This window comes from Urocitellus parryii, chromosome 9 (assembly GCF_045843805.1).
Source record: "Urocitellus parryii isolate mUroPar1 chromosome 9, mUroPar1.hap1, whole genome shotgun sequence".
Taxonomy (NCBI): Eukaryota; Metazoa; Chordata; class Mammalia; order Rodentia; family Sciuridae; genus Urocitellus; species Urocitellus parryii.
The window spans coordinates 14,704,647-14,719,533 of NC_135539.1; the positions used below are offsets into that span (position 1 = coordinate 14,704,647).

The 14,887-nt window shown below is 37.3% G+C and overlaps 1 protein-coding gene across 1 annotated transcript in view; it reads left to right on the plus strand.

The window, feature by feature from the left end:
* Window positions 1-14,887, plus strand: part of LOC113185093 (phospholipid-transporting ATPase ABCA3-like) — a 126,182-nt gene that overhangs the window by 33,034 nt on the left and 78,261 nt on the right. Inside the window, exon 11 of the mRNA XM_077802694.1 lies at window positions 9,575-9,704. Coding sequence (XP_077658820.1) covers window positions 9,575-9,704 — 130 coding nt within the window. The remainder of the gene's footprint in view (window positions 1-9,574; window positions 9,705-14,887) is intronic.

A 14,887-nucleotide genomic window follows, 5' to 3' on the forward strand; every position in this document is an offset into this window, starting at 1 on the left:
TTATTATGAAATATGATGTCTCTATATTGGTTACCTTAACCCAGATTAAAACTCAGTCTTTCCTGGTGTCAGGAGAATTTTTCATATCATTTTTGTGAATATTTATAACCTATAATATAGATGATTGATGGATGAGATTTGCTCAAGAAACACACCGGCTGTGATGACTTCCCCAAATCGCCTTTTATTTCTCTATTCTTTTCTTGATTGCCCCTGAGAACCTCCTCTAATTGCCAAATACTTCACTGCTCCCCATATTTCCCTAAGACTTGCATATCCAGGATCATAACAAAGTTCAGAAGAAACCAAGACCTTGGGTCTTTTTCATTCATTCATTTATTCTTGGTGAAACAGCAAGTTATGGTCATTGTGCTTGAGGAACTTACATTCTAGTGTAAGTAAAAGTAAGTTAGCAATTAAATAAACAAGAAAATTACAATATATGATAAATTTCATGAGGAAAACAAAAAGGATGTAGAAATAGAATGGAAAGGAAAAATATTTCAGGTAGGTTATCCAATGAAAATATGGTCATTGTAAATGCTGATCACCCTCTATAAAAATAACCTCAGTTGAGTAGGATTATCTCACCCCAAATCAGGCTATTTCTGGGTCAGCTTAAACCAAATGACTGCTCAAAATGGAGATACAAAGGCCCAGCTCTTTCCTCCAGCTCAGGTCAGTTCTGAATGGTCATCCAAGCTACATAACTCTCTGTCAGTTTAACTTTGTTATTACTGTACTGCAGTCCAACCATTCTGTCTCCTAAATCTGTATCCTTCCCTTCTTCACACAGATGTTGGACCCAAGAGCACTCCTATATGCCAATCTCTGTCTTACATAAATGGAACCTAAATAGTGATTATTGGTACCCAGAATTGACTGAGAAAGCAGATGGTGAGAAGTAGACTGTGGTAGAAGGTAGCCATACAATGTTTATAGGTGGTGAATTGAGATGGTATACCTGGGAAAAGAAGGGTACTGCTAGTTGGTGACATGTATTTGAAAAATATGGGATAATTAATAATTATAAACACCATGTAATTGGGTGCTATTGTTAGGGAGAAGTGACACACTGGAGAAAACGAAAGACCATATATTATTAGTGTAAAATCTAGTGAGCTTACCAGAAATCATATAAAAAGTTCTCATCCTCAACAACCAAAGAGCAGAAAAATCTGAAAATTAAGCTCTACACTTACTCATAAGTCTAAGAGACCTCTAGGGCAGGGGTTGTGGCTCAGTGGTAGAGCACTCGCCTAGCATGTGCCAGGCACTGGGTTTGATCCTCAGCACCCCATAAAAATAAATAAAATAAAGTTTTTTTAAAAAATGAATAAGAGACTTCTTTGAATGTTATATCTTCTCTTGCCACCATGAAGCCTTGATTAGAATGAGAAATATAGGACCCCAAATTCTGACTCATATTTTCTTCTTAACCTTCAACCTACAGAAATGATCTACTCCTTCCTTTTAAGAAATAGTTTTCATTCTCCACTTTTTTCAATATGCTGCAGTGGCCTTTGCCCCACAAGACAACCCATACACACTTCTGGCCATTAGGAAAATACCTTGAATTATGTTATAAGATGTAACACACAGCCTCCAAGATGACCTCCAGTGACCTACATCTTCAAATTTTCATGCCTTTGAATGGGGCTGACCTGGTGGTCAGTCAAAACTTCAGAAGTAGCAGGATTATTTTCCAAGCCTAAGTTATAAAAGAAATTTAAGCTTGAATATTGGTCTCTCAGATTGCTTCCTCATTACATATTAGTAGTTTGTCAACATCATTACTTGTAGTAATGAGAAACAGAAAATGTACCTAATGAACTGGTTGATTGATCTAATGATGTCTCCAGGAAAATTGGTGAAGGAACTGCCTAACTTCTTCTTTTTGCCTTAGGAGAAAAGGCAATAAATGTGAGAGGAGACAAACTCAAGAAAGAAATGTAAAATATAAAGAATCCAAGAATTGGTTTTGATAATTCCTAGCTTCTCCAAATGGTGGATGCTGTTGAAATTAAAAAAAAAATCTTTGAATCAAATATCAAATCTCAGTCTCTGTCAGAAAAACATGATTTAAAGTTTTGAAAGCCAAAATTGTAAAAAGTATTTTGTCATAAAAAAGATACAAAATGGTGTCTCAAAGGATTATACAATCATATAATAGAAATTCTAACAACTTAGAGAATTATCTATCAGGAGCTTCAGCAGAAAACAAAGGTAGAGAAAGATTGTCTTATTATATCTGTGCGGATGGCTTTTGTGGCTTAGGTTGAACCCAATGTTTTATATGAAGTTTTGCTAGAAATTGTACCAACTTGAAATGACAGAAACTACAAAATTAAAAGAGGCCTTTTGGCCTTCAAACTTCTACAGGTGGAAAGCACTCTGAAAAGAACTTGGCTTCAGACAGGGCTACCTTTCATGGAAAAGGAAGCATAATTAAGAAGAGTCCCGGAAGGTGGAGCCAAGAGCATGGGAAATCATTCTCTGATCTTGAGTCTTAATCAAAGTACTGCCAGCATACCAAGGAATGGATTCAGAATTTCTATTCACTCTTGTGTTTCTTGTTTTCCCCTTTTTGAAAGAAGGTGTGTGTAGTGGGTAACATGTTTATCCCACTATTTTATATTAGGTTTGTGGGGAAGAGTGAAGAATGAAAGATTTCATGTTTGTTTCACAGGCCATCAGATTTAAAGGAACTAAAGTCTAGAAAATATTTTCAAGAAACAATAGCACAAGAGCCTAATTCACTCCTGGATTTGATTTAGGTTACAGAAATCTGGTCTTTGTGCTGATGCTTCAGCTGAGAGCAGGTGAAGGTATTTTGCATGTAGGAGGATATGAATCATTAGAAGTGGTTTCTAATTGGCAGCTTTCGTGATGCCCCCCAGCAATCCTCTTTCCCTTGCCTGTAACTCCCATCCTGTGCCTTCCTCCCCGACATTGAATTCAGCTGACCTGTGTGACCTGTGTAACACTACAGAAGTGATGGTACATGTTTTAGTGATCTTTTTCTCTGCTATTTCTTAAGGTCCTAACCAGAGCAGTTGTAGAGGAGTGAGTCTCTTTGGAGGTCAAGTCTTCTAGTCTCAGTCAAGCATTCAGTTGACTACATCCCAAGTCAACATTTTGACAGTCCAAGCAGTAAGAAATGTACTAGCAAGAGGAACATCAGCATCATTGAAAACTGCTGTTAGCAAGGGGAATTACTACCTCAGAACTGGACTGATAGCAGTGAAAATGATGATTCTAAAGTCATAGACACTGGTTGGTGGCACAGGCATGAACACTTTTTCTAACAACAAGTATTGAGTGGTAGTCTGGAGAACTTGATCCACAAATGATGATTGGTACATAGTTCCCTTAAGGCAAGGCAGATGGACATCCAGCAAAGGTACTGCCCAAGCCATGCAATCAGAAGAAAGGATGAGTGGATCATCAGGAGTTGGAGTACAGGCACATAATATCAGTCTATGATCTTTCCATAGTTTTCAGGTTTCAGAGCTGATGTCTGTTGACAGAGGAAGGGCTTAGTTGTTAAAGAGAAACTCCTTGAAACATCACAGCAAATGAATGTGATAATGGTTACCATTTATGGTTGTGCATTTGCAAAGGGAAGCTATTTGCTTGGATAACCATACTTAGAGATCAAAAGAAACATCATTTTCCCCTTGTTAGGGCCAGGAATACATGCAGGATAGACAAAAAATGGAATTTAGACCTTTTTCTAGTTTATAAGGGTACATTAGAATCCACCTGGTGAGCATTTACACAGTTGTCAAATGTACCCTTGGAAAATAAATATTTGGAAGTTGGAATAATTTCTACAATGACTCCTTGCCTCTGGGGAAGAACTGTTGTACTAGGGAAGGTCATGTGTAATTCTTTGAAACTACCTAATTCCACTGGTCAAGATGGTAAATTAATTTTTGGAGGAGTGGAAAAGACTTTTTATTTAATATTTTTTAGTTGTAGTTGGACATAATACCTTTATTTTATTTATTTTATGTGATGCTGAGGCTCAAACCCGGGGCCTTGAAAATGTTAGACAAGTGCTCTACCACTGAGCTATAACCCCAGCCCTAGAAGAGCTATCTTTAAGCAATGTATAAGTAGTGGGGTCTCATTATATTATGATTTAACTCAACACTTTGTTCCTTGCAAAAGTCCATCCAGACGGGTTCTGAGGGATGAGAATGGATCTATTACAAACTTAGTAGTCAACTTAATTGCAATTGCTGTGCCAGATGTGGCATCTTTTATCTGTGATACGCCATTAACACAGCCTAAGGATATGACACAGTGCCATTGATTTGAGAAAATTCCTTTTTCCAACACTTAACTTTTTCAGGGTTATGAAAATTCCTTGGCTCTCTGTCCTAACATAATCTGAAGGGAAGTTGACTAGCTGTTCATCTTACAGAGCATCGCTCTGATTTGCTGTATTGATGACATCATTTTAATTGGACCAGATAAGCAAGACATGACAAATATATTTGGAGGCCTTGGTAAGACAGGTATTCTGAGAAGGGGTAGGATAAAACCTATAAAGATTTGGGGACACATTAGTAAAATCTTTAGGAGGTATTAGTCTGGGTTCTGTTAGTACAGAATATATGCCCCAAAGCCACACTCCCAAATGAACCACTTCCTCCAGCCATACCCCACCTGCCTCCAATTACCACTCAGTTAATCCCATCAGGGATTAATTCACTGATTAGATTAAGGCTATAACCCAACCATTTCTCCTCCAAACCTTCTTGTCTCACACACAAGCTTTTATGGGACACCACACTTCCAAACCATTTTGAAAGCAGCATGTTCTATACCTCTTGATACTAATTTGATTCTGATATGAAGTGACACAAAGGCTGCCAATTTTGAGTATAGTCCAGAGTCAGAAAGGCTCTGCAGCAGACCCATGTATAAGCACTCCTGCTGCTTGGACATTACAATTAAGCTGACTTTATGGTATCAGTGGTGTCCTACTAAAAATATGTATCATTGCTTTTATGGTTAAGCATTAGTAGAGTTCTGGATCAACGCCATGCCATCGTCAAATGAATCAGAGAAAGCTATCTTTCACAAATAGTTGCTGATGTTGCTATTGGCCTTGATAGAGATGAAGCAGCTAAACATGGCATGTCAAATAACCATTTGTTCAGGCTAACCATTTTGAGTTGGATTTCATTAGATCTACCAAATTAGTAAGCACAGGCAAGGCTAGCAGCAATCCATTATAGAAGTAATACCTAAAGGATTGAACATGAGCAGAATCAAAGGACATGAGTAAGCTGTGTAAGCAGGGAGTCTAGATCCTCATGTCTTCTACCCCAGTTTCATCAGTGCTTCTTTCTCAGCTCATAGCTATGGCTATATTAGGAATCCACCTTAACCAACTCAAGGAAAAAGCTTGAGCTTTGTCCATAGGTAGCTCATCTTGGTACATGGGTAAAAGCCAGAACTTAGCAGCTACACTGCTGCCCCAAATAATGAGCCTTGAAAGATGAAGAGGAATTCCCCCAAAAGGACAAAGCTTCAGACCATTCACATGGTCATCTGCTTTGTGTAGCATGGCCCCAGATTGCTGAACTCATAGGCAAGAATAAATGTTCTAGACAATTAATTCAGGGTCCTAGAAGAAGAAAGACTGGAAGATTGGGGACAAGGAATTCTAGGATTGAGGCATGTGATGTAAATACAGGAATCAGAACAAAATGTGAAGATCTTTGTAAATGTTAACATTCAGCAGAGATTATATGCCAAAGGAGAGGCAGTAAATAACTAGCTAGACAAACTGATTGAACCAGTGATCGTCAGCCAGCCTTTTGTCAGTGATCATAATCACCTGCAATGGCAAGGGTACAGGATAAACTTAAAGCATGAGCTCTCACCATGGCTTATCTTGCTACTGCTACTGCCAAATATCCAGCATGTCAGCAAAAAAGCATAATGCTGATCACCATTTCTCAAGAAAACCAGATCACTTGGAAGCTAGATTAATGCATTGAACTGAAAGAAGCTTCATTTCATCCTGATATGAATCAAAAATTTATTCCTGGTAGAATTTTTGCCTTTCCTACTTATAGTTTACTTATAGAGCTTCGGCCAACCACACATCTCACTGGTATGGGATCCCACAAAGTGTCACATAAAGATTCACTTTGCCACAAAGAAAGCACAGTAGTGAAACTACAACCATGGAATAATACACTGGCCTATCACATTCAGAACCTGCTAACCCAAGGGAATAACTTATTGTCTTGGTAAAGGCATATTTCAGGCAATTGTCTGAAGTGAAAACCTTGTAATAATGAGGTGTTGTCCTCAAGGATGCAGGATACATACTAAAGCAAGTGGCTGTTGTATGGTGATTTGTCCTCAGCAAATAGTATACATGATTGGAAACAAAGGAGTAGAAACAGGACTGGACTTATTTACCAGTACTCCCAGTTATACATTTGGAAAATATTTGCATCTGTCATTCAGACTGTGGCCTCTGGAAGATGATTCCCCAGAAGAAGGCGTCCCAAGAGCCCCTTTGAAATATAAACTGATTGCTACCCAACTGCTTTGAACCCTTCGTCCAAGAGACCAGCAAACAAACAAGAGTAATCAGCATTTTGGCAATGAACATTTGACTCTGATCATCAGAAAGTAGGAAAATTTTCACTAAAATAGTGAAAAAGGGAAGAATGTATTTGGCTCCCACATAATGCACTTTTCTGTTCAGATGCCACCTTCTAGACTGAAAGACTTACTCCCTAATTATAGAGAGGCTATTATGTCACTGATAGCTTCAGCTAACATTTCTCAGCTGTCACCTTTGTTGTGATTTCTGAGACTGAAGAGAACCACAACAACCAAGTTCATGGTCCTCTTTGGGATACCTAAATCTAATTACCTTTCAACATGGTAGTATTAGGGCCTTGTCCCTCGACTTTGCGGAGATATTGAGCCTGAGAATTCCTCCTGGAATCTCCTGAGGCCTTGGAGTAACTGTATTATAGCTTATCTTTACCCTGTGCCTTGTCATTTTCCCAGTCTAGTCATGTGAACACTTCTTTAAAACATTTCTACCTGCTAGAATGGGAGCATAGTTCAGTGGTAGAGTGTGTGCTTAGCATGCACAAAACTATGGGTTCAATTCCCCAATCCCCAGCACTTCCTACATTCTAATTGAGAATTGTTTGGGGGGAACTCAGATGTGCAACAGTAAACTGAGATAAATGAGTCAGATAGTTGAAAAATTAGGGACATGAATTCAAACAGAATTCCAAACCCTGAAATAGAAGGAACAAGTGGAAATTAAAAGTTGGAGTGAAGGAAGAAAAGAAAAAGTGTTATATGAAATGAATTTTGAGATGTAACAAATCATGCAGGGGGACTTGGAAGCTATGGAAAAGTTTGGATTTTATTTAATATCAAGTAATGGTCACAAATATATGAAAAAATGTTCAACATCTCTAGCAATTAGGGAAATGCAAATTAAAACTACATTGAGATTTCATCTCACTCCAAAGACCTGCTGGTCTCCCTTCTGTTTTAATGAGGTCCCTTCTTTATTCCTTTTTTATCTTGATCTTATTCATATAAAAGAAAACATTTGATTCTTGACATTATTTCACTTAGCACTTTGTTTTCTAGTTCCATCTATTTACCAACTATTTAATGAGATGATGATAATTTTCTTTATGAATGAATGAAACTCCATCGTGTGTGAGTGTGTGTGTGTGTGTGTGTGTGTATCATGTTTTCTTTATCTATTGAGAGACACCTAGACACATTACACAATTTGGCTTTTATGAATTGTGCTGCTATAAACATTGGTAAGCATATATTACTGTGCATTGCAGATTTTAATTATTTTGGATAAATATTAAGGAGCTAGAATATGGGCTGGGGTTGTAGCCCAATGGTAGAGTACTTGCTTCACATGTGGAAGGCACTGGGTTTGATCCTCAGCACCACATAAAAATAAAGATATCATGTCCATCTACAACTAAAAGATTTTTTTAAATACTAAGGAGCAGAATAGCTGAGTTCTGTGATGGTTCCATTCCTAGTCTTTTGACAAATCTCCATAATGATTTTCAGAGTGGTTGTACTAATTTTCAATCCCATCAACAGTACATGGTGTTTTCCCCCTCATCCTCACCAGTATTTATTATTATTTCTATTCTTTATGGATGCCATTTTAAATGGAGTGAAATGAATTCTCAGTGTAGCTCTGATTTGCATTTCCCTGATTGCTAAGGACGTTGCAATGCTTTTTTCATATATTTGTTGGCTATCTGTATTTCTTCTTTTCAGAAATGTCTGTTCATTTACCCACTTATTGATGAGATTATTTGGGTTTGTTTTGTCTTTGGTAATTTTTAGTTCTTTGTGTATTCTGGATATTTTGTATTTTTTTCAGAAGAATAGCTGGTAAATATTTTCTCCCACTCTGAGGACTCTCTCTCTTAACATTCTTCATTGTTTCCTTTACTGAAGCTTTTTAATTTGATAGTATCCCATTTATTGATTCTTGGTTTTAGTTTTAGGAGGCTTTTTTAAGAAAGTCGATACCTTTACCTATTTGTTGGAGTGTTGACCCTATGTTTTCTTACAGCAGTTGCAGAGTTTCTGGTCTCATTCCTAGTCTTTGATCTACTTAGAGTTGACTTTTGTTCAGAGTGAGAGATAGAAATCTAGTTTTGTTCTTCTACTATGTATACTGAGTTTTCCTAGTACCATTTGCTTAAAAGTCTCTCTTTCCTCCAGTGTATGTTTTCAGTGCCTTTATCAAGGATCAGATGAATGTACGTGTGTGAATTTGTCTTCTGTTCTATTCCATTGGTCTTCATATCTGTTTTTATGCCAATACCATACATTTTTGTTACTGTAGGTATCTTTAATTTGAGATTGGGTTGTGATGCAGTACTCATCTCATTTTTATTAAATAGTAACCAAAATCTTCTTACAAGTTTATATAGCATTCATGTCTGCTCCAGGTAAGAGAAAATCCACATACCATCTCTCCTTGAAAGTTTCTATGTTTTATTAAATTTCAATCTAGTTGTTTGCCTGTAAACCTCACCTCTCTGATGGGATGAAGAAAAGTTATGGTTTTGTAAATTATTCAGCTTCTACTTGTTGCCAGAATGAAAATGATGTTTTTCCAGCTTTTTGCATCCTAAACAGAAGCACTTCTAGTCTACACAAGGGAAAATTTTAGAAAAACATCTATGTGTAGGCTTTTTATTGGCATTTCTCCAAATTAAGACAAAGAAATGAACTGAAGATGATTGTGGCAACTGATCGACTTTAAGATGGTAATTGAAATAAAGCAGAAACAGATGAAATTTTCAGAGGATATTTGTAGATCTATTGTGAGATTCTGAAATGTATGTTCCTGTAGAAATTTGTTTGTTTTCACAGTTCTATCTTTTTTATACTTTTTTCCTCATAAGATTAATGATGTGGTCTTATTTTTGTCTATAGATAATTGATATGAGTACTTGTTCTTCCAAAACAATTGTGAAATATATATAATTAGTATTTGTGGGTTTCCCCCCCACAGGTATTCAAAGTGAATCATGCTATCAAAGTAGCGATTAAGGACTTGTCTTTGAATTTGTACGAGGGGCAGATCACTGTTCTTCTAGGACATAACGGAGCAGGAAAATCCACTACTCTGTCAATTCTTTCAGGTATGTGTTCAGTTCTCATCAGAAGATGTCATAACCCAGAAATTATAAATAAAGCAATGAGGCTTTTGTGTTAAAGTTTACTCATTTTAGTGATACATAGTTTAATAAACCACTTTCTTTTTAGGTTTACAAATAATTATGAAAATAGAATGAGAATTTTGGAGGGAAAGACATTATATAATGTAGAAATGGTTAATGTACTAAGGAGACATAGCAATTTTTAGTACACATGCATCAAAGAACAGAGCATCAAAATAATTAAAGCAAAAAAACTGACTTGAAAAAAGAGTAGACATGTTTACAATTATACTTGGAGACTTCAACACTATTCTTTCAGTACTTGATAGAACCAAAGGGCAGAAAATTAAGGATGTTGGAAAATTAGCAGTACTATTAACCAACATGATCTAATTTGTGTTTATATAAAACTTCATCCTAACAGTTGGGCCTAATTGCTAGGCACAATACCCAATGAGGCAATGAGCTTAATAGACAAGGCAAAGAGACAGCCAAAGAGACCATGCTAAAACTGCTGTCATCCCAAGGTGACTTCATATGAGAAGTGTTTACTTTCCAAAGAGTGGTAACACCAAAGGCATTATGCTGCATGGGAAATAGAATTAACCAGAATAGTCTAGCAAAGTTACAAAGTAAATGATGACAAAAACCATACCTGATGAAGACTAAGGGGAATTGTATCTACAAAAAATTGCTCAAATACATTACAAAATATCCAGTTTTCCAAAAATGTTTGAGATATGCAAAGAAACAAGTGTGAATAATACTGGGGCAGAAGAATAGACAACAGAAACTTGTTATGAGAAGTTCCAGATTTTAGGTTTAGAAATCAAAATGGTCATAATAATAGTTCAAATAAACCATGATTAAAGAAGTAAAGGTAGAGCATTCAAGATGGAAGGGTAGAGGAAGGCTGCATTACTAATTCTTCTGTAGCTCAGGATTCAAGCAGTAGGAGTACTGCCTCTTAGCAAGGTGGGTAAAAGGTATTTCAGTAAAATCCAGTATTGGACTTTCAAAGTGTCTTAGAGATTAAGAAATTTGGGTACAATAAACAAGAAAGAATACATTTGAGCTGAGCTGGCAGTGGTGTGCCAGAAGTGGTATTAGTACTGGTTCACCACAGAGGGAGGAAAAACACAGAGAAATACAGATTTGATATGGAAAAAAAAACAACATTAGAAAAGCAGCCTGAATTTAGCTGATCCAGAGGCTGCACTGTGCACTGATGCTTGAAAAGCACTGTTTTTCAACTGGCCACAGAGAGCTGAGGTGAGAGCCATCGTGAAGCAGCCACACTGCAGCTGCTGGTGTGGAAGCAGGAGATTGTAGCAAACACTGCCACACTGTCCTCGCAAGTGCCTACCAGGTGGCCTAGGGTGTACCTAACAGGACATGAGTGAAAAAAAGGCACAGTTAAGATTGTATCCAGGGGATTCAAGTCATAAAAGTGAAGAGGAGACCAATTCACTTCTCTTTTGAGTCTGGTGGCTCATGTGACAAGCAGAAGTGAGCCAGGAGTCTGAACAGGTGGTATGAACACTCAGGGACTCTGTCTTGTGAGCAGAAAAGTGTGTGGAAAATTGGCTCCCCTGCCCCGTGGGAGGAACTCTTTAGGGAGGTTCTTGAGATCCAGACTCCCATCAGAGATCAGCAACTGCTAGGCCCTAGGGGTATGTTAATCTAATAGACACCACCCAACAAAGTCGCTAAGGCCTGATTAGATCTAAGTCTTACCTGCCAGAAATCACCTCATAGAACTCTGCAGAAGTTTTACCCTGGAAGTGCACAGATGTGGTCTGTATGGACAAAACTCCAACTGACAATACTTCCTAATCCATTCTATCTCATACTGGTGGGAGGAAAGCTGAGACATATTTCAAACAGCTTCAGTTTTAGGCTGCTCCAATTAGCAGCTCAGAAAACAACACAAAAAGAGGAAGGGGTTCACAACTCCAAACCCCACCCCCTTCAGTATATAGCTCAAGAAGAGTCAGAAGACATTTGGGCATAGACAGTGACTATCCATTCTTGTAAACTATTTTGACCACTGCAGTAGAAATTATTCCTTCATTTTATCATTAAGAATTGTGTGTGTGTGTGTGTCTGTGTGTGTGTGTTCGTGTGTGTGCGTGCACGAGTGCTGATTGATTCAAGGACATATGCATATTTGTTTCCTTTTTCTCATTTTTAAAAAATATTTTTTAGTTGTAGATTGACACAATATCTTTATTTATTTTTACGTGGTGCTAAGGATCAAACCCAATGCCTCACACGTGCAAGGTACATGCCCTACCACTGAGCCACAACCCCAGCCCCTCATTTTTAGCATTTTTTAATGTAGTTATTTTTCCTTGCCTTGTTTTTTAAGGATTAGAGGTTTTTAGTTTAGTTTGCATTGTTTTCATTTGTTTGTGTCTCTTTTCTTCTAACAGCAAAATTCTACTGTTCTCTCTTCTTCTCTCCCTTTACTTTTCTTCTCCTATTTTTTCTCCCCCTTCAGTAACCATCACCTGCTACCTCTCTTCTGTATTCACACTGCTCACTTTTTGAAATTATAAGCTCTTTTCTACCTTCCTAGCATATTTTCTTTTCTCCTAATTAACTGTATTTTTACCATTTTTTATAACTAATTGGTTTATATGACTTCTGCCCCCCCACTCCTACTAATGTGATTATTACTGCTATGGATGGCATGGTTGGCACCTGCTGTTTGCTTTAAAGCCAGATCTAGCTTATGGTTATTGTTTTTTTCTTTTGACAATTTCTGACCCTACCATTCCTGTTTTTATGGTAATTAATGTGTAGATGTCATAGTACGAACTGGGTATGTACTTCAATGTTGTGTATCATTTGCATCAGCTGTTACTATTGTTTGGCCCTATTCTGTGAGGTTCTGAGAACCTACAGGGACACTACAAGTTCACAAGGTACCGGATCTGCTGCTGAAAAAACGACCACACACCTTGTTCCAAATATAAATTATTGACAGTCTTCAGCTACACTTTATTATAAAGAACAGAAAAGACAAAAACACAAACTAACAATGAGACTTTGTAAATCCTACCACATTCAAGTTTTGGGGACTAATATACTATACAAAATAGTAGATGCCCATTGTCAAATGCCTTATCTAGTTCATGTTTTTTTTAATTGTTGATATCATTCAGAACCCATTACCTTAAAAATGCTGGTGAAGCCAGGCACTATGGTGCACACCTGTAATTCCAGCAGCTTGGGAGGCTGAGGCAGGAGGATCATGAGTTCAAAGCCACCCTCAGAAAAAGTGAGGTGCTATCAACTCAGTGAGACCCTGTCTCTAAATAAAATACAAAAAATAGGTGTTGGGATTGGGGGATCTGTCTCAGTAGTAGTTGAGTGCCCCTGAGTAATCCCCAGTATGCCCACCCCACCCTCCAAAAATGCTGGTGAAACTAGGAATCCAAGGAACTTACCTTAACATTATAAAGCTTTGACAAGCCCAAAGTCAACATAATGTGGAAGGTATAATTTTTTTTGAGAGAGAGAATTTTTTTTAATAATTATTTTTTAGTTTTCGGTGGACACAGCATCTTTATTTTATTTTTATGTGGTGCTGAGGATCGAACCCAGCACACTGTGCATGCCAGGCGAGCATGTTACTGCTTGAGCCACATCCCCAGCCCAAGTCAACATAATATGGAATGGAGAAAAACTAAAAGCTTTTCCTGTAAAATCAGGAACAAGACAAGGTTGTCCACTGTCACCACTCCTATTGAATATAGACCTTGAAATGTTAGAGCTATCAGGCAAAAAAAGATAAATCAAAAGGATACAGATGGGGAAAAAATATGTCAAACTATTTGTTGACAATATGACCCAAAAAACCCCATCAGAAGTCTTCTAGAGTTCAGGAGAGTAGCAGGATACAAAATCAGCTTTCATAAATTAATATATATTTTTTTATTTTTACATTTACGTGGTGCTGAGAATCAAACCCAGTTCCTCATGCATGCTAGGCGAGCACTCTACCACTGGGCCACAACCCCAGCCCCAGCTTTCATAAATTAATAAATCTTTCCTGTTTTCCAACATTGATTCAGCTAATGAGGGAATTAGGAAAACTCTTCTCATTCAAAATAACTTCAAAAAAAAATAAAAAAGCTTGATAATTAATCTAAGCAAGGTGATAAAAGAGCTATATAATGAAAATTATAGAGCACTGAAAAAATAAAGTGAAAATGACCTCTTAGAAGATGGAAAGACTTCCCATGTTCTTTGATAGGCAAAATTATATTGTCAAAATGGCCATACTATCAAAAGCAATATACAGATACAGTGCAATTCCCATCAAAAATAGCAATGACATTCTACACAGAACTAGGAAAAAAAACTATTTTTAAATTCATTTGGAAGAATAAAAGATCCATGATAACCAGAGAAATGCTAAGCAAGAAAAGTAAAGTAGGAGACATAACAATACCAAATCTGAAATTATACAGTACTAACAAAACAGCATGGTAGTGGCATCAAAATAGATATGAAGAAAACAGAACAGAATAGAAGACACAGAGACAAATTCACAGACCTGATACTTGAAAAAAAGCCAAAAATATATTTTGCAGGAAAGTTAGCCTTTTAACAAGTGGTGCTTGGAAAACTGGATTAGCTATATGTAGAAAGATGAAACTAGACCCCTATCTCTCACCCTACACAAAACTCAAATTGGAATGGATCAAAAGACTTGGGAATAAGACCAGAAACCCTATAGCTGCTAGAAGGAAACATAGGATTAACACTCCATTATATAGGTACTGGCATTGACTTCCTTAACAAGACCCCCAAAGTGTAAGAAATAGAACCAAGAATCAATAAGTAGTATGCCTTCAAACTAAAAAGCTTCTTCATAGTAAAGGAAATGATTAAGTGCATGAAGAGAGAGCCTACAGAATGAGAGAAAATTCTGGCCAGCTACTACTCTAATAGAAGATTAATATCCAGAATATACAAACTACTCAAAACAGAAGGAGGTAAAATGGTGGCTTAGAGTGAAGCAACATTTCTCCTACCTCAGCAACCCAGAACTCAAGCAGCAGGAATACTGCTTCTCTCTGAGGTTTAGAGTGACAAATCATGAGACTGGAGGGGCAGTCTACCCTAGCCAAACCAGAAACTGTTTGACTCAT